Below are 19472 nucleotides of genomic sequence, written 5' to 3'. Positions count from 1 at the left end.
CATGCTCTGTTTGGATGTGTCGCTGCTCCGCACGGGTAACGTAGTAGTTGTTTAAAGGTATACAATTACTGGAAGATCTACGGGACGTTTTTCATTAGCTCGTCTATGGAATTTCCCATTTTAAGTTAGCATCAAGCTAGCAAATAATCTTTTGTCTCAAGTGACATTTCACTTTGATGAACTGTGCAAGTGAGTCGGTCTGTGTGTGTGTGTGTGTGTGTGTGTGTGTGTGTGTGTGTGTGTGTGTGTGTGTACCCGGCTTGGAGCCCTCCGGCACGCTGCCATTGAAGATGTTGTGCATGAACTCAGGCCGGTTGTCGTTCTGGTCGATGACGTTGATGTGAATCTCCACGGGTGTCTCCACCTGGTTGCCGTTCAGGTCCACAGCGTGGGCGCGCAACTGTGGGCAACACACACACACACACACACACACATGTACACAGTCCAGCACGAGGCTACAATTAGCGTTAGCGCTTCTGTGTGGTCCCATTCTCGTAGCGAACAGCAGCAGTTTTTGGTTTGTAGATTTGTTCAAGATTCGTGTGGGCAAATACGCGATGCGAAAACTCTGTCCCAAAATTCTCTGTTGTTTTTATTCGTGGACAAAATTTGCAAACTCAAAAATACAAACGTCTTGGTCACACTCCCTGATTGTTAGCTTTAGAAAATTCAGCCCCTGCAGCCAATTTCACTTGGCAACATAAAATTTGGAAAACCGGTCTCGAGTGACAGGAAGTCTGCCATTTTGGTATGAAGCGGACCTTTTAGGGTCCGTCCGTTCATTTTCACTCCAGAGATTCTCAAAGTGCAGTATGGGTCATGCCCAAATTACCCTTTTAGTTGTATTTAAATGCACGTCAAACAAAACACAAAGCAATGACAATTCCACTTTGAGTACATAAGCACAACATAGCTGAGTTAAATGAAGCTGCCTCGCCATAACCGATTTTATGTTATTGTTTTTTTTTTTTTTGGGGTGCGCGTCGCGGCTGCAACACATGTTTCCATTCATTTGAATGAGGAAAGACGCACATGTTTTTCCAATCGCACGGCAATCCTCTGCGAGTGTACAAATGTGCCCTGTGGGGTTGTGAACAGTCCCGGAATGTATATTGGACACCCCCAGCTCGTGTAATCATCTCCCGTTTATGGTATGCAGTTCTATTTATGTTTACCAATACTCTTCATGTAAATTTGTCACTGTTTTATTTGATTTTTTTTTTTTTAACCTTGCACGCTTGTCTCTCAGCATTGGCATCAAAGAGGAACAAAAGGACCGGCGCCAATGCTTGACTCTCAGCATCGGGCCAATTAGACGCCTGGCTGGCCAGCCTTCGCCTTGCCTTGTTCTTGTCAGCGCGGCGCAGGCGCGAGATGAATGCGTTGGGCGTTTCAAAAAAAAAAAGAGGCCAAATATGACGAATAAAGCTGGCCCGCGACCTTCGGCCAGTAATTCGTTGAGGGCGTCGTCTGCCTCATGAATAAACATGGGGGGCCCATCTCGGCTCACACTTGTGACAACTACATCCAGCGCCATGAATATTCATCGTGCGGCTTAAATGCAAATGGTCCTGCTGCGACTCCAGATTTGCGCTCCCCGGTGCTCCGTCGCGAAGCTTCCGATCAAAAGGTTATACGCTCGTCTCCCGGAGAGGCGGGTGACTTCGTTGGACGCCTTCAACTTTTTCATCTTCCGAGCATGAGAGAGAATTATATTCTGCTCATCTTGGGAGCAACGTTGAAAATAAACCAGGATATCCCCGATTTGGCCGCGGTAACGAAGAGCTTCCTAAACCTGCTGGAGCGCAGAGCGCAGGTGGTGAGCACAAAGCGGTGAGAGGCTGGACTCGAGCCAATGAGTGTTTTTGGGGTTAAACGTGCACCAGTCAATGTGTGAATTCATCATGACCGAGATATGTGAAAAGGGCCTTGGCAGCGCATCCTGGATCATGTATTAAAAAAAAAAAAAAAAACCCCACAAAGCTGTCGCACTCCTCATCCAGAACTTACATGAAAGTTGGGAATGTGCTCCCGGTCAAGAGGCTTGGTGACGGCCAGCTGACCCGAGATGGGATTGATGATGAAGATGCCCGTCGGCGGCTGGTCGGCCCCGGGGCCCGTTACGCTGTAGCGAAGCATCCAGCTCTTGTCCCGGTCTGATCGGATCTGCAGCACAGAGAGAGAGACGGGTGAAGTGCTCGGAAAGAATAGGCAAGGATTGACTCGAAAACGGGGGGGGGGGGGGGGATTCTCAAATTTTGCGGGCTCAAAGACCACTCGTAAGGTAAGCCGAGAATCGAAACCTTCAACGGGGATACTCCAAGACACGAAGCTGCGTATCACGTGGGCATTTCTTCCAGCGACGCTCATTTGAGTGCGTGTGCGCGGTGGGACGCACGGTGAGCAGAGAGAGAGCGACAATAGGTTGGGGGGGGGGGGGGGGGTCCCGCTTATCAAGATTTCAGATCATCGCGGACAGGTGGATATTTCCGGCGTGAGGGATCAGAATATGAAGTTCAAAAGCATCCCCTCGCTCTTAAAGGTGCCGTCCAAGGTTTTATCTCCACCGAGGATTCTTGTCGGTCGCCACGGCAACAGCGGCTCGCCTTGACGGATCAGATTTCTTGTTGCGTTCGCTCCCGAAAACAGGATGGAGATGTTTTCCCCTCGCAGGCTCTCCAATCACTTTGGGATGAATAATGAAAATGTACATCCGGCCTACTGGGCCCGGCGGCGAGTACGCTCGGAGGGGTTAACCGCCACGCCTCGGGGTGCGCTTTTCCTTTCGGATCGCCACAACTGTCAGACTGCATTAAATTCTTAATATGGAAAAAAATAAAATTTAAAAAAAGAAAGCGGCTTTCCTCCTGCTGATATGTCAAATTTTTTTTTTTTTTAATGTGTGCATGAACGATCGGGACACGCTTAATGAATCAATCAGGTGGCGTTGGAGGAAATTCCTGTGATCAATTATTGCGCCATGACAACATTATATTTGCTTGCAAACAAAAAGTTGCCGCTTGTATCCCAAATGTGTTGTCTCCAGTGCGCTGGCAGCTGCTGCGTTGCGCGTGTCTTACTCTGACAAGGTCCTCGGGGAACTGTCCTCGCGAGTTCTCGGGTACGTTGATGGGCGGAATGACCCAGTCCCTCTTGACTCGCCGCAGAGCACCGTCGCCCCTGACGACCGCGCGGCCGCCGCCGCCGCGCCACGGAAACAACATCTTCATCTCCGTCTTCATCTCGGCTGCACGCCGAGTCAGTGTTGCATCACCGGGCTTCACCTGCGAGACGAGGTAAACAAGCGTCATGTGCTGCGGGGGGGGGGGGGGGGGGGCGCACGCATGCACGCACACCGTCAAATGGGACCGTGAACACATGCCGACTGGAACACAGCGACATGCAATCTGTCCCTCACACACACTTTCGCTGTCCTCTACATAAACATTCGCAAGCAAGCACGCACACACACACACACACACACACATACACACACACACACGCGCGCACACACAGACCCACTCAGGTACTGTACGTATTTCTGCTCTCATTGCACGGTCTTGGATTAATGACCTCATTACTGTCCCTTTGATAAATGGCCGCCACCTGCCACTTTGGATGCGTGTGTGTGTGTGTGTGAGTGTGTGTGAGTGCACAGCTCCATCATGGTGGTGGGTCACCACCGAGAAACGGGGGCGGATGCTTCATTCTGGCTCGTAATAAAAGAAAAAAGAAAAAAAAAGTGCCTGACCTCAGACACTCTCAGGCGCCATTTGCCAGCTTAAACGTTGCCCGGGGAATAAACCGTGATCAAAGTCTCATAAAAAGGACACAAGAAGCAAAATCGTTTGCGGAAAAGTGCCACAGTGAATTTGAGATAACTACATTTAAAAGAATAAATAAATAAATAAAACAAAAAATGCAAAAACGTTATCCACGTGGATCATTTTCTGACTGAGTTTTGTCATGGCTTCTTGCATTACACACCCAGATACTGTATAGAAATAAAAGAGTGCTATGGTGCCATGTTAGCGGAGGTGTAGTTAGCATTGACCGCAGGCCGCTAATCGGCCGGCTAGATGGCGAACAGTCGCGCGGCTCCAGTTGATTCCACGAAAAGCTCCGAAAGGTCCGCATGTTTTTCTGCGGTGGTTTGCGTTAACGGCGGATCCGTTGCAAACGGCACAGCAAGTGCGCAGCGAACAAAAAGAAGCCCCGTCCTTTTATGTGTCACTCGAAAACGTAATCAAATGGCGAATAGGAACGGGTCAGGGTCATCCTATGAACACGGGCAGCTGTAAACGTTTTCACGAGGGCCACGTTTTTGCTCATCATGATACGTCTTGGCCTCTCAACCCCCCCCCCGCTAAGAGGGTGATTTCACTGTACTGTGTAGTCAAGCGCCGGTCGTAGCGGCGAGCGTTGACACTCTTCGTTTGCTCAGATGGCTTCCAAGGCGTGCTTAGGCGAGAGGAGACGCTCGGAGGCGGGCTAAATGCGCGCTTATTAACACCATTATGCGCTAAACAAAATAACAGATGGCTTTTTGACTCGCATTGTGTCTGCGGCATTCAACATTCTGCCAAAGAAACGCCTGATTGCTGTGATTTTACAGTGTACGGCATATTCATGCGAAATGACTGAGGGCAGCTTTGCGGGATACAAACACGGCACCCCAGTTTCCTCCTTAAGCCAGTAATAAGGACTACCCCCGCCCCCCCCAAAAAAAACAACAAAACCCTAAAAGTGTTTAGAATTTTCTATATTAATCGTTTCAAGCAAAGATATACTTTAAGCTATGATCCCAAAACTCATCTTCCAATCCTCCCCTACCAGGTGGGCATTAGTGGCCGTGCTCTAGAGTGGTTTGGATCCTATTTGGCAGACAAATTTTTTTGTGTTACTCTTGGTTTCTCTGTCCCATTTTGCCCCAAAGTTGTGTGGTGTTCCACAGGGATCAATATTGGGAATCCTGCTACTTTCATTGTATTTGCTTCCTGTAGGTATGTAGCTATCCCTCCGTTTATTTGATTGTTACTTGATGTATATAGCAATTGATATGCTGCCGTGGTTGTTTTTAAAGTGCTCTCTAGTTGAGTGGAGATCGAAAAATCTGTGCCACTTGACATCGTCGCTCTCACCCGTCCATTCCTCTCCGAGTAGGGCTGAACTAGAAGGCGCACTCTGGTCTTCCAGATCTGTCTGGTGTGAGGGTCTCGAGCGTAGATCAGCGCCATTTTCTCCCCTGGTCCGGCGCGATTCAGCGTGTAGACCGCACCATCCTGGCTTACGTGGAAATCGGACGCGTCGTCAGCTTGGAGACGCACCTTCCCTCCGCCGCTGCCGTCGTCGCAGTCCTGGAAGCTCACTAAGGAAAAGATGCGAGGCGGACGTCAGTGAAAACACTCACAGGTTGACACAATACCAAAAAAAAAAAAAAAAAAAAAAAGCGAAGCACTGTGAAAACTTTGCGGGCGTACCGCATCTGCTCCACCTGCGGGCGCCGTCGCCTTTATTTCAACACGATTTTCACGGTTTAGCAGTCGCATGTCAGCGGAGTTGACGCGCCGTGTGATGTGCTAATTAAACAAGCGCTTCAAAGTGAGGAAAGTAAATCCGTTTAATCCTCCAATCAAAAACAAGGCGTCAGCGCCGTCAGCTTTGTTCTGCTCGAGAGCGCGGCGCCTGCTCGCAATCGCACCGCACCCGATTTCTGCTTCGTCGCAGCCACAGCTCGCGTTCACGCGTCTATTTTTAAAAACTGATATATTGTCTTTCCCATTCATTCTTCGTGGGTGCTTCCACTTGCATGGGTTTCAAGTCAACAAGTCTAGAGGTGCTACCATGAATTTAGAGACCAAATTTTTCAACAGACCCTGACTAAACCTTGAGGGCGGCGGACTACATCTACAAAATTAACAGCAACGGTAAAAGCAATTAAAAGAAGATGGGCAATGATGGGCCAACATTTCCCATGATGCATCCGTTCTTGGAAAGCTGGTGCGTGCGTGCCACTGCGCCCTCCTTTCCCGCGAACCTGCTGGCTGCAGATGCTCACTCATTATCTACGCCGGCGTGGAAAAGCAGCCACGCCGCCGTATTTAACACGCCGCTGCTCCGCATGTGAGTGCAGGAAGAAAGTGGAGCGGAACAAAGGAGATGTCGCTGGCAGTTTTGGCTGCGGCCGCTCGCGTCTGCAGAAAAACAAGCAGCGGGCCGCCGCACGCGCCACACTCGCACGTACGGTGAATTATCGACGGGGTTTCTTTCCAAAGGAGATCTTGACGCATCTTCCACCACTGCAGCACGATAAGCTCAACCACAGCAGGGAGGTTAAAAGGCACTTTTTCACTGTCACCTCAAGTGGCTACGTTTGTTGCCTGTCCCTTTTTTTTGTGGGGGGGGGGCTGCTCGAGGGGTCGGAAAAGTTGCGAAACATAACAACAAAGCTCTAGCTAAATAGGAAAGTACTAATTGGGGGATGTCGGGGCCGAGTGACAATTGGCGAGTAATTAACGCTCCCCCCCCCAAAAAGATTGAATATACATGTCACAAGATGGTGACGAAGCACGAAATGAAGCTGCCCAACTCACTTCAACCTAGTTCCTTGGCAACACGTTGTGACAGATGGCGGCAAAGCATTGCACGAAGCTCCTGGACTCCCTTCAACCGAGTTCCTTGGCAGCAAGATGACACGAGGTGGCGGCAAAGCACGAGACGAAGCTCCTCAACTCAATTCAACCAAGTTCCTTGGCAACAGACAGCAGCAAAGCACGACGCAAAGCTTCTCAACTCACTTAATTGCAGCTTCTAGTTGTATTTTTTTACTTTCCAATATATGCAAATATACTTCACATAATCCCGCCCCTTTCACAGAGTTTCTCCGCCCATGACTTTGAGGCTCGGCTGGGCGAAGATCCACTCTTTTCGAATTGTGCCCAAAAATGGTCATCATGTCTCCTTTGAAGTCATCCCCCCGGGATTTCACGTGGCGCTTCGGTGGCAAGCTGGCACAACAAAACGGGCGGCGAGCAAACAGAGCGAGGGTCACCTCACCGCGTTTGAAAGCACACCGATACGGACTTTGACCACAGAGGGCTGCTCGGAACGCTCGTCGATGGGAAAACACGGAACGCTGGCGACGTGTAAAGATGGATTTCGGAGCCCAAATCCCGCCGTGGTCGGCCGTGATAGGCTTAGCGCACAAAAGAGGCGCACGTTTACATAAACACACACACACACACACACACACACACACACACACACACACACACACACACACACACACACACACACACACGCAAAGCGCAAAGTGCAAAGATTAAAAGTCAACAAAGGGAACTTAACCGGATTAAAGCCTCACTGGTGAATTTTTCCAAACAATTTTCCCCGTGCTAAATAATCACAAATACTGCTCAACTTTCCAGCCTGGCGGCGTGTGCGCGCGACAGCTGGCTGTTGCTAGATAAAGTGTGTCTTGAAGCCCTGCCAGAGGTTTCGTCTTGGCACTGGCAGCCACCCGGGAATGTGGATAATATGATTTTTCATGAATTTCATTAAGACACTCTTCCTCGCTCTCACGGGCGGCACCTTCACACGCAATCAACGCTGTGGAAAATACTCAATTACACATTGATAATCACCGTTAAAACCCCCTCATAAAAGTAAGCGACAGAGAAAATATGGTTGCTCAAACGCGGCCACCCTCTTAGAAATGGGCATGCTGCTATGTTCAAAAAAGGACTGCCACTATCAAATATTTTTTAAAAAATTGATGAGTCTATTGATTATTACATCGATTAATTGAATAATAGGATAAAAAATGTCTTTGCAAAACGCTCTTTTTTTTTTTTTTTTTTTACTGTTTAGTAACCAATTATTATTATAATTATATTATAAGTAGTTTAATTGTCTTGGTGCAATAAAAGGTGTAACAAAATAGAACAGACATAACCTGTCCAAGAGAAAAAGACAAACAATGAGCGCAAGTCCGCCGGGTCGCCTTTTACAGCTTCCTGGGGGGAAAAAAAAAAAAACCCATAAGGGAGAGGAGAAAAAAAACCAACCCCAGACTATGCTCCTGTAAGGGGTGCGCAGTATCGATTTGGGGGGGACCAAAAAACTTGGGCAAACAGGCACGTATTACAACGAGAAGCACGACCATGAAATCTTTGACGAAACAAAAACGACGCAAATGCAACATTTTGTCGCCACCAACCACCAGGTTGCCGTGGCAACCGTCCACGCAGGAGGATGTTGTCCTCCGTGGACTCTCCTAGCAGCGCCTCAAATCCATCAAAATCTCGTCCGACACGGTAAAAAAAAAAAAAAAATAAAAAATAAAAAAGCCACGGCAACATTTCACACTGTTTCCCAGTGAGATTGGCTGACGGGTGAACGGATGCCAATTTGCACCGATCCATGCCGAGGCCATCATCCGCTGCTGTTGACACATTTGTCCATTCATAGACTCCACAAGTGGCAGCATAAAAAAAAAAAAAAAAAAAAAAAAAAAAAAATCCATACACATTGAGTAGCTGGGGCGGTCCAGCGGGAATGCGAGCCTCAGTTCCACCGCCATTCATCTTTTTATTACCGTCAGTAAATTTGCTCCCATGCTTTTTGACAGCTCAATGACTGTAGCACAGGATAACCGGAAATTAAAGTTTAAAAAAAAAAAATTCTCGTGAGAAAATGGCAAAAGAATGTCATCGTCAATTGTGAGTTTCTTTTGGGAAGGCAGCACAATCAACTGCAACATTTCAGAAAACAACTTTTGTCATGGAAACAGGCCACAAAGTGACATGCCACTCAATTCATTGAAGGCCTACCAAGTACTCATTAAATCAGAGGTGGCCAAAATACGGCCCGGGGCCATTTATGGCCTGCCATTTTTCAGCGAGATGACCAAAAAAACAAACAACCCCCCCCCCCCCCCCAAAAAAATTACATTTAACATGGGTCGCAAAGTTACTTAAAAAAGATGAAGGTGGGCAGAGGCCCCCACAGCCAACAAGCACGCATTTTTTGTTATTGTAAAGTGTCCTTGGGTGTCTTGAAAGGCGCTTGTAAATAAAATCTATTATTATTATTATATTGTTATTATTTTTCTGTTTCTGATATACTTAAAGGGGAAGTCAACCCCCCAATTACAATCGGTTCAATGCGCCTCCAAAAATCGGATTAATATTGTGTTTGTGGAATATGAGTCAAGCAGCAAAATTCCCTCGTTTGTCGCACTCTCAGGGCGCGGCCATTTTGCCACTTTCAGCCATCTGAAAATGACATCACAGTTGCACGAAAACAGCCAATCATGGCTCAGCTTCGGAAAACAGGTGAGCCGTGGCAAATGGCCGCCGACCGAGACCAAAAACGGGTGGATTTTACGTCTTAATTTATATTCCGCAAATACAATAATAATCAGATTGCGGTTACGGGAAAGTGCAGTGAAGCAGGAAATTGGAAAATCGGAAATTACAGACTTAATCATCGATGAACATCTGTTCAAATTGTCAAATTTCCCAGCACTCTAAAACATCACACGGAAAAACAAAGAAGTGCGCCAACTGTTTGATTCGAAATATTAGCCCTCATGCTAATAACGTAGCGCGTAAGTGACTATAGCCGGTGAACACTTGTCGTAGCGACCCGGCATCACCGGGCCTCCTGCTTAGCGTCTAACAGGACGTTTTCATTACTTTTATGTGGCGGCACTGCGTCATCCCGAGTGGCGCATCGCGCCAAATTGACAGCCGAGAAGCGCTGACTCGCCGCCAGATGTAAATCCACTTTATGATGGACATATAAATCTGATCCACACACACACACACACACACACACACACACACACACACACACACACACACACACACACACACACACACACACACACACACACGCACAGCGCGAGAGAAGTGGTTTAAGGAAAGGCTGCTCTTAAAGCCAGCCGCCATCGGTTATTGCGACAGTTCGGGACACACAATCAATATTTGTAGCGCCGAGCTGCGACAAGCGCTGATGGGCCGGGCCCGCGCTTGTGGCCAAATGAGATTTACTTCATTACGCTTCTTTATTTAATTGTGCCAGCGCCTGCACGGGGACGCCAAGGAGCCCGCGGGGAAATCAAACTGCCCGCCGCATTTTTCATTTCATTTTTTAATAGAGCCATTCGGCTTATGAGGACACAATCGACGGCGACGCTGGCCGTCAGAGCAAAACAACGCGGCGGCGATTTAAGATGACGATAATTGGCTTTTAGCTTTGCGCCACCGTGCCTTGCGATACCGCTTTGGTCTGACAAAGGAGACATTTCACACGGGCTGGCTTCGGAATCACCCCCTCGGCGCCCCTGTGTGCTTTCGATCAGGGGCGCCCAAGTCCGATCTTCCAGCCTGTTTTGGATGTCCCCCTCCTGCAGCACACCTGATTCAAACGATCAGCTGATCAGCAAGCCCTGCAGGAGCCTGATCGCGATCCTTATTATGTGAAGGGCAACCTCACTGAAGGATTCCTTGGAGGGTGCGGTGTGCCGCAGGGATGTATCATCTTCCCGATACTTTTCCCGAATGCCATTGACTCGACTATGCGCAAGACCATATCAGAAAAACTTTTGAGTCATCCGGTAGACTTTGGTTGAGAAACGGTATTGAACAGAGATGCTACCGGTACTCTGATTCGGTGTTGCTTTTTAAAAACCACCGGAAATGTCAGTCTAAATTTGAAGGGTTTTTTTTGGGAGCATTCTAGTAAATGAAGAACCGTAAGACTTTCATCAATGAAAAAGTGCAATGGGGTGCCACTCAAAATTACGGTTCAGTTTGTAGAGTTGACGCAAATCTACCTGCACATTAGACAAAATGACCAAATTGTATAATTTTTTTTTTTTGGAATGGAAAGTCACTCCAAGTTCCTTCTGCAAACTCGTCGCAAATCAACAGGAGCATTTCAGACTATCATCCAGAAAAAGTGCAACGCCACGCCACTGTGAATTCATGATCCTTTTGCTAGGTCGATCCAAATCAATCGCCACGCTCCGAAAAAACGAGGTCATCGGAAATTTGTGCCACAAAAGTGCTACACGATATCAAATCTATATTCGAAATCATGCGCACGGGCAACGCAGTTCTTTTGTCCAAATCGAATAGAAATTCTCCAGATTAGACCCCCGATGAGGTCATGGCATGCAAGGCACAAGCTCCAAATCGCTCTGATGTCACGCTGCTCACAGCCCCTTGGGGGCATAATTGAGCATGAACTGATGATTTCTGTTTTGTCGCATTGTCTTTTCGTTGTTGATTCATTTCGTTTTCTGGTGACACCATCTCTCAGCATTTCGCCTGCCATTATTGTGAGATAATTGCATTTTCGCTGCTGTTTGTTTCCAAGATGATTACGCCGAGAAAAGCGATTTCCCCCGAGGCATCCATCTTGCATTGGATTTCCCGCCCGGATCTGAGAGTTGACTTCCCAGGTAAATTACAATTCATGCTTCAGTGACTGCGCGACTAATGACAGTCGTCAAGACCGCACGCACGTACACACACACGCACACACACACGCACGCACGCACGCACACACACACACACCGAGTGTTAATGGAGTCATTCACAGGTCCGCTTGCTGCCCCTCGAAAATAGATCACCACTTGGATTTGGGCGAATCAAGCGCACCTTTTGTTCGCCTTGGGAACGTTTAGCGTTTTTTTTTCGCCGAAGGCCCCTGAGAAAGGTACCTTGCTTTGAGGGCGTGGGGGCAGGGGCGCGGGGGGGTTAGGGGGTGGGGGTAAAATACTTGCGGCTAAAATGATCCTGAGTTTTCATCCGAGGCCGGCGGTAAACGACGTAAATCTCATTGGCGGAGGAAATCGATGGCGCTGCTGCAGGGGACGGGCAGCCCAGGAAAAAAAAAAAGAACCACACACACACACACACACACACACACACATGCACGCACACACAGCACAGAGAACGAGATAAAACAGCGTTATGGAGCACCTGAGGCTGCTGTGGGAAGTCTGGCCCGGTTTTGGTATTCCTAACAACGACGATTTGAGCAGTTTGCTCCACGAATGCGCACAGACTGAAAACGTAGATTTTTAGCCGTGTTTAGAATCACTTGCTATATCTCGACTAACAAGTTTAATTCCTCAATTAAACTTGTATGTCAAGGCTTGGAAGCAGTCACTCATTTGCCTGCTCTCTCATCACCGCACGGCAGGGGTTGAAGTTCAAGCATAATACAAAGAGAATTACGCAACGTGTATTTAACTCAACCACAAATCTGCTAGCTCAATGCTAGCACGCAATGCGAAACGCCATTGACTAAGCTAACGAATATTTTTGAAGGTGTTTTATGGGGAGCTGGAAATTAATTTGAATGGGGACAGATGATTCAAGAGTGACGCGATTTGAATCACTGGACAAATTAAAGACACGGGATCGTTGTAGTTGACTTTCCAAAAGGCCCGATGTAGCGTTTGGGGAGTAGGGAACGATTCCCAACACCGTCTTGATATCTTACATTAGCCGCTAGTTTGCCAGCTGCCATTTGGAGTTGCTTTCATCTCCCGCAAGAGCAGCATCATCATCGTGCCCAAATAAATCAACGAATGGCGTCCAACAAAGGGAGCGCGGAAGCCGCTAACAGCGACGCAGATGGCTCCATTTGGCGGGCCGGCGTTTATTTTACACCACCTTTTATTGCCGATGTGTCGCATTCGTGCCGCCATTACGGTTAACATTTTGGCTCCAGTGGGCCCCCCGGACGATTTTACTGCTTGCGTACTCGGCACGCAGCCTTAAAAACGGCATCCGAGCAAACGGATGTCCTCTAGGCTCACGCGTGTTGTTTTGTCGAGATGATTATTTGATTTGGAACGAGAGTAAATCCTGCGTTGTTGGTCATTTTATGATCTGATGAACGGTATAATCTGTAATCCAGCCTCAATGCAGATGTGGTACTTTTCAGAAGCTTTAGCCAAACAAATCAGCAATTGTTGAGCAAACATTTGATTACGTCTACTGAGCTCAGCAGACAAAAGCTCATACGCGAAACACTAAAGTCAATCCCCAAATGATGTTTTTTGTTGTTGTTGTTGTCTAGCCATTCTGGAAGGTGTCAAACTAAAGGCCCGTGGACCAGATCTGGCCCGGCACGTCATCGGAAGTAAATTACGACTCACGTACTTCGTTGTGGCCTGATGTTACAACAGCCCTACTTCATGTTCCATCCACCCGTCCATTTTCTGATATGTTATCCTCACACGGGGTCACGTGACGTACTGGGGCCTATCCCAGGGGGACACCCTGAACTAGTTGCCAGTCAATCGCATGGGCACATATAGACGAGCAACTGCTCACGCTCACAATCACACGTAGGGACAATTTAGAATGTGCCATGCATGTTTTTGGATTGTGGGAGTAATCTGGGGTCACCGGAGAAAATACACACAGGCACGGGGAGAACATGCCAACTTCACATGGGGAGGGCTGACCCCTGACCTCTGCGCTGTGAGCCGGGCTTGCTCACCAGTCGACCATCTTCGTGCTTCTCTTTATAATTGATAAAACGGAAAGTATTTTTTTGCCACCAAACCCTTGGAAAAAAAAAAAAAAAGATCCTGTCGAATAGTGTCTAGTCAACTGATAGATCTACAGATGGAAGGCATATATTCTTGATCCTCTGCAAAAACCGAATCATTGAGAGGAGTTTTTCATTTGTGTCTGCATGACTGTATTATACTGCACCCAGCATCCAAGTCACGCACACCGAAAAATGGAGAAATTAATTAGTCTTGATGCACAACCTGTTTAATTCTCTGGATTGTATTTAATGATGCTGTTACAAGATCTTTTTTTTTTTTTTTCCCATGGAATAATTTCAAAGGCTACTTTCCTTGTCACAAAACACACCACATTTTTGGAGGGAGGACGGAGCCTGGAACCGATTAATGGCATTTCTGTTCACTTCATCGGGGACTCAATTAGCCCAACTCCAAAGCAGCTCACGTGAAGGACTCCCTGTCCCCGTCGCGCCCCCCCCCCCCCCCCCCCCTCCTACACACAAATACACGCGCACACAATCAGACACAGGTTGCGGTTAGTCAGATGTGAGGTCGGGCGTTCCGACATCATTCATTTAGCAGCAAATGGCTGAGAGACAGAGACAGAGCGAGAGGGAGGGAGGCGGAGGAAGACAAATGGGCGGACGGGATTTAGCGTAAAACCGAGAGGGGGAGAGAGCACCTAGGGGACGACGCACACGCGCACAGAGTGCAGACAAACACACGAGCATGAACGGTGGCGTTGGGATTTGTAAACTCAGCGTAGAGATTGTAATGAGAAACAGGCTTCTCACACAGACACACACTCACATTTTAGCCAGGGCCGCACGTACGTTTGAATGCGAAGAGGAGCAGAAACTTTTCTCAATGTCAGCATTTTTTTTTTCCAACAACGGAAGCTGGGGGAAAAAAAAAAACATCAAATAAAAGTCTAATTGCTTTTTTTTCGTCAGAGAGAGTCGAAGATGAAAGGAGAGAAGACAAATCTTCACAGAGGAGAATGATCATTTGCTTTGCTGGAGGAAATATTTGACTGCTTCAAGGGGAACTCAAGGCAAAGCCTTTCCTTTGCAATAATGGCTCCTATTTGCATTCAAAACCCTCAACGCGGTCTTCTAATGAATATTGTGTTAAGACTGAAGCCGATTTCCATCCGTCTGAATGAAATTGACATTAACGTGCCCTCGGGCTCGCATTGCAAATGTCACGGCTCACCTGTTTGCTCTTAGAAGGAAATTCAAGCGTTTTTGCCACGTTCTTTGCTTCGATCTAATGGACCTTGTGCTGTGTGCGCCGCGGCCACATGAGGCAGGGTACTAAAGACGTTCTCAGCTCCTCAGTACAACGTTATTAGTTATTCTCCGCAGAGGCTAAAGAACATTTGCCAGTCGGTATCGTCATATTGTCTGTCTACTCCTGTTGCTGCTGTTTGTGCTCAAATCAAGGTTAGAATAGTTTTGGAGTTTCCATTATGGTTATTTTTTCGTTTAGTTTTGATGGCAATTTTTTTTTGTTTGTTTTATTCAGTTCATTTTAATTCATTTTTAGACCAAGTTAGTTGGGGGTTTTTTTTCTTTCAAAAATGGTTCATTTTAGTTTTAGTATTAGTTTTTCTATAGGGAGTATGAGTCGATTGCAAGCTTAAGAAAAAAGGCGACAACGTATTGTATAATAAGGCGAAAGCCACAATTCTCAAACAACTGTTTGACCTTCCTTCTACATTCGAAATGAACCCCCGAAGCTCATGTAAGATATTAATCGACAAAGATAAAACCCAAGGATACTTTGACGGTAATTATAGATCGTTTTATAAACATAAGCTGGAGTTTCAGTTCATATTAGTTCATTCAAAAGCTTTATAATTAATTTGCTGGCTACTCAAAACCAAATGAATCGTCTGAATGATGGCTCATATCTGGAAAAGCTGCTAAGTCGGTTCGCTCGTATCTCAAGGCAGCACTTTAGTCGCACTTGGTGACTTCCACGCATGTCACCAGTCGACATCGCGAGCGTTGCCGTCTCCGCGTTTTGTTTACACCTGAAACGCCGCCGCTCGCTGACAGCTCTCGCCGGGCGGCGCGGCGAAGACGTTAAGTGTTGGAAAGTACACCGCAGAGGAGCTAACAAGCGGAGGGGGGAGCGGCAGGATGGAAGGGAGCATTCAGAGAGGAGGGATGAAGGGATGGAGGGATGCGGCGAAGGGAAGGGGGGGGGGAGAGGCTGGTGGGGGGATGGTAGCGCTTTGAATCGGGATCCCCATCTCGCTCCGTCCCGCATGCAGCTGCCAGGCTGATGTATGAGGCCGGAAGAAAAGAGGACACGCTCCCCCCTCCCCGGCCTGCAAGTCGAGGGCCTGTTAAGGCTTATTTGTGCTACATGTGAGAAAAACGCTTCGGGAGGCTTCCGTCCAAACGCATTTGAAGAGGGTTTGAGTCCCAATTGTCTCCAGAAACGAGGGACAATCCTCAGATGAAAAAGGCGCCCGCGTCCACAAGGCAAGCATATTTAGCTCCGGCGCCACATTTTCTAATTATCCATCCAAATTCACTGAAATCATCTTTTTAATTAAAGGTTTTTAAAATATTGAAAAATATGAATTAAAAATAAGAATAAATGTACTGATATTATCATTTAAAAAACACGTGTGTGCCTGAGCATACAGTATTTGCAAACACACAATTTACATCTTGTCAATTTCAAAAAAGAATAAATATTTTAAAAGATTATTAATATTCTTATAACTCTAATGCAAAATACATTTATAAAATACACGGTGCAAATAAATGTAATCATCTTCCAAAACGTAGACACGATTCAATCGTAAACTTAAGCGGGAGCAGCGTTGATTTCAATTTGGAGCGGCGCCCTCTAGTGGATTCATTGCTAAAGCTCCTTCAACGGCCGCATATTTACAATGTGGTCAAATCTAATTTTGCGCCTACTCGGAACAGAAATGAGCCTCGAGTGGGAGGATGCGCTTGCTTGGAGTGTGTGTGCGTGTGTGTGTATGTGCGTGTGTGTGTTGGCTCCAATGGTCGGGTTTTTCCAGAAGGAGTGTGCGCGTGCGCGTGCGCATGTGCGTGCGCAGCGGTCGTATCACCGATGGACACTTGCTGCCTTAATAGGACGGATGGATGGGAAAACGACCAAGGTCAGAACAGCTGGGCCTGTCGCTCGCCACAGGAAGTGCAGAATAGCAGCCGACTTCGGGCTGACTCACTCACACCCACACACACACACTAATGGGGGTGTATGGGGGGGGGGGCAGTTCTCTGACAAACTTGCTGGCCTGGCAGCTGTATCAACTTTCCCTTCCCACATTTTGTTATTGTTTGCTGGCGACGTGAAAGAGAAACCCGACTCAGTTCCCCGAAACCGTTTTCCCTGTTTCTCTGTTGCTTCCTAACAACACTTGAACAACACCAACAGGACGCCGGTGGTATTTTCCAGACTATCAGAAAGTTACGTTCAAGACAGTCGAGGAGCACGTTGAAAGCCGCGTCGAACTAATTTGAAGGTGTATTCAAATTCCAAGACATGAGTAGAACTAATCCACAGAGTCAAAAAAAAAAAAAAAAAAAAAAAAGTCCACCAGCACAGTAGATGCATCATGCAACTACTGTAATATGACAGTTCGTGATAATTGCAACCTTGTACAATAGAAATAAATGAGGAGAAATAATCCACAGAGCAAGAAAACTAGTCCACGGCACAGAAGGCGCATCATACAACCCTTTCATTGCAGAATAGAAATCAACCCAATGACCTCACCATAATCCAGAGTGTCAAAAAATTGGTCATGCGCGGCCCCGATGTGAAAGTCATCTAATTAATGCCCTTAATTGCTCCTATCCTAAATTATTCATAACTGCACCTTGCGCGATGAAAATGAACGGCTAAAATAATTCGCAGGGTCAAAAAATAAATAAAACCCCGCGTCACCGTAAACGTGTCACCGTATCACGAATGCAACTGTCCCGGCCACCTTGCATAACACAAACAAACAAGAACGACTGCAAATAATCCACAGCGTCCAAAAATTGGCGACGGCGAGCTGGCTCACACACGCCTGCGCGATCAACAGGTCATAAAAATCAGGCCATCTCTCCTCCCGTCGGTTAGTCGTGATGCTTGCATGAAAGACAAACTGAACCATGAGAAATAATTTACAACAAAAATCAATACTCCACTGAGGGAAAAAAAAAAGGTGACTTCTTCATGATAATCGTTGTCTAATGCAGAAAAAATCAAATGTACAGAGGTCAAAAAAAAAAAAAAAAAGAAGAAAAATCCACAGCACGTTGCCCAGTGTAAAACGCTGAGTTGTGCTGCGTCTTCCAGAAATAAACACAAACACAAAAGGCCATTAATACAATGAATAGACCCCCCCCCCCGTCCCCCACTACTGGTGAAAGTTAATAGTAAGCATCTTCAAACAATTGAGTTCATCCTATTATCTCCACTTCCTGTTTCCTGTTGGCTATCTGTTAGCCGTCCCCTTTGACTCCCTTTCCCATCATTCCTGCCGCCGCCGCCATCAGTCAGGCGCTTCCCTGCCACTTTCATTCTCTCTCATTAATAACTCACACACATGCTGTGCTCCAATGAAATCGTTCGCCGCGCGGCGAGGCGTCTGATCGGATCGGAAGGTGGCGGGCGGGCTCGCCGAACGATCGCCGGATAGCTTCGGGCGCCGATACTCAAGCGGAGGGTCGGCCATTTTGGGCGGACGGCTCTACGGCGATGTTGAACCCTCACCCAAATTTCCCTGATTTGCAACACGTTTGCCCAAGATGCTAATTTCTATCGGGTTTTTTTTCCTGGTTGCCGAACGTGATTTTTCCTGAATCCTAACACTGACAAAAAACATAAAACATCTTTCGACCAAAGCATTGTTTATCGGTTCTTTGCAACCGTAATTTGAAAGCGCAACTTGTTACGGCGGTAATAATGTAAACACGGCCTGCTGTCGGTCGTGCTTCTGTTCCCGCTGTTGATAGTTTGTTTTTGTCGTTTTGTTTTGCTCTCGTTTGTTTGACTGCGGCGTTGTGTCTGCTGCGGACGCTCTTGCCTCGTTCCACTTCGCCGCATCTGGACAAGCTCAGTCAGGCGCGAAGGCGCACACACGCGCACACAAACACATGGACACACACGCGCAAGCTCAGCTTCGTGTTACTGAGAGTTTTTGCCGGTCTCATCAATCCAAAGTCACTTTTTTGACCTTTTGTGGCCGAACCGACTTTTTTCTTTAGTTTGATTTTCACAGTCCGAAGGTTCAAATCAATTTAGTTTGCCGGCAAAAAGCGAGCTTCCTCTTGACATTCTCGTAGAGCCGCGCATCGATTGGAGGGGTTTCTTTTGGCTGACAACTGGAGGTGACGTTTCCAAGCAAAAGTCTTGCCTTGTTAGTTTTGCGGCCGCCGCTTCTGCTTGAGGGGCTAACGGCGAGAAAATGAGCGGCGTCCTCCTTGTTGCAGGAGGCGGCTGCCAGCTAAGTGAACCTGAAAGCTTCATTTTGACATCGGCCCTGCCCTGGCTTGGAGAACACATTTCAAACCCTAACGTGAGCGGCGGCTGTTTTGAAAGCACTTCAGTGTATAAATGAAGTTGAGTCGAGAAAAATTCATTTGAAACCTTAACGGGCGAGCACCGATACCAGGTATTGGTATCGGGCCGATTCCAGCCTTAGTTTACGATATCGGGTCGGCGTGGAGGCTGCCGATACCAGCCACCATTACTTGAGGCAAAAAAAAAAAAAAATCACATCTAACAAGTCCTCCTCAGCAGTAGTTGGCGCCACAGTGCGGCAGTTTGATACTTTGACATCTGTGTCAGAAAGTAAGGTGTTTATTCACAACATTTTGTGTTACATTAAATGTTATGCATTAAAGGTTGAAGCGGTATCGGTACG

General features: G+C 47.3%; 1 protein-coding gene across 2 annotated transcripts in view; it reads right to left on the bottom strand.

Annotated features, from left to right (window-relative positions):
- LOC147203088 (cadherin-2-like) overlaps positions 1 to 19472 on the bottom strand; it is a 53587-nt gene that overhangs the window by 10336 nt on the left and 23779 nt on the right. For both annotated transcript variants that reach the window (XM_086116264.1, XM_086116265.1), the window contains exons 3-6: positions 5142 to 5368; positions 3081 to 3284; positions 2011 to 2166; positions 256 to 400 (exon numbers count right to left, since the gene is read on the bottom strand). In XM_086116264.1, coding sequence (XP_085972390.1) covers positions 256 to 400; positions 2011 to 2166; positions 3081 to 3284; positions 5142 to 5237 — 601 coding nt within the window. In that variant the 5' untranslated portion in view covers positions 5238 to 5368. The remainder of the gene's footprint in view (positions 1 to 255; positions 401 to 2010; positions 2167 to 3080; positions 3285 to 5141; positions 5369 to 19472) is intronic.

Source organism: Hippocampus guttulatus, chromosome 7 (genome assembly GCF_054856545.1).
Source record: "Hippocampus guttulatus isolate MCC_2025c chromosome 7, RoL_Hgut_1.0, whole genome shotgun sequence".
NCBI lineage: Eukaryota > Metazoa > Chordata > Actinopteri > Syngnathiformes > Syngnathidae > Hippocampus > Hippocampus guttulatus.
This window is presented reverse-complemented; position numbering and strand designations above follow the sequence as displayed.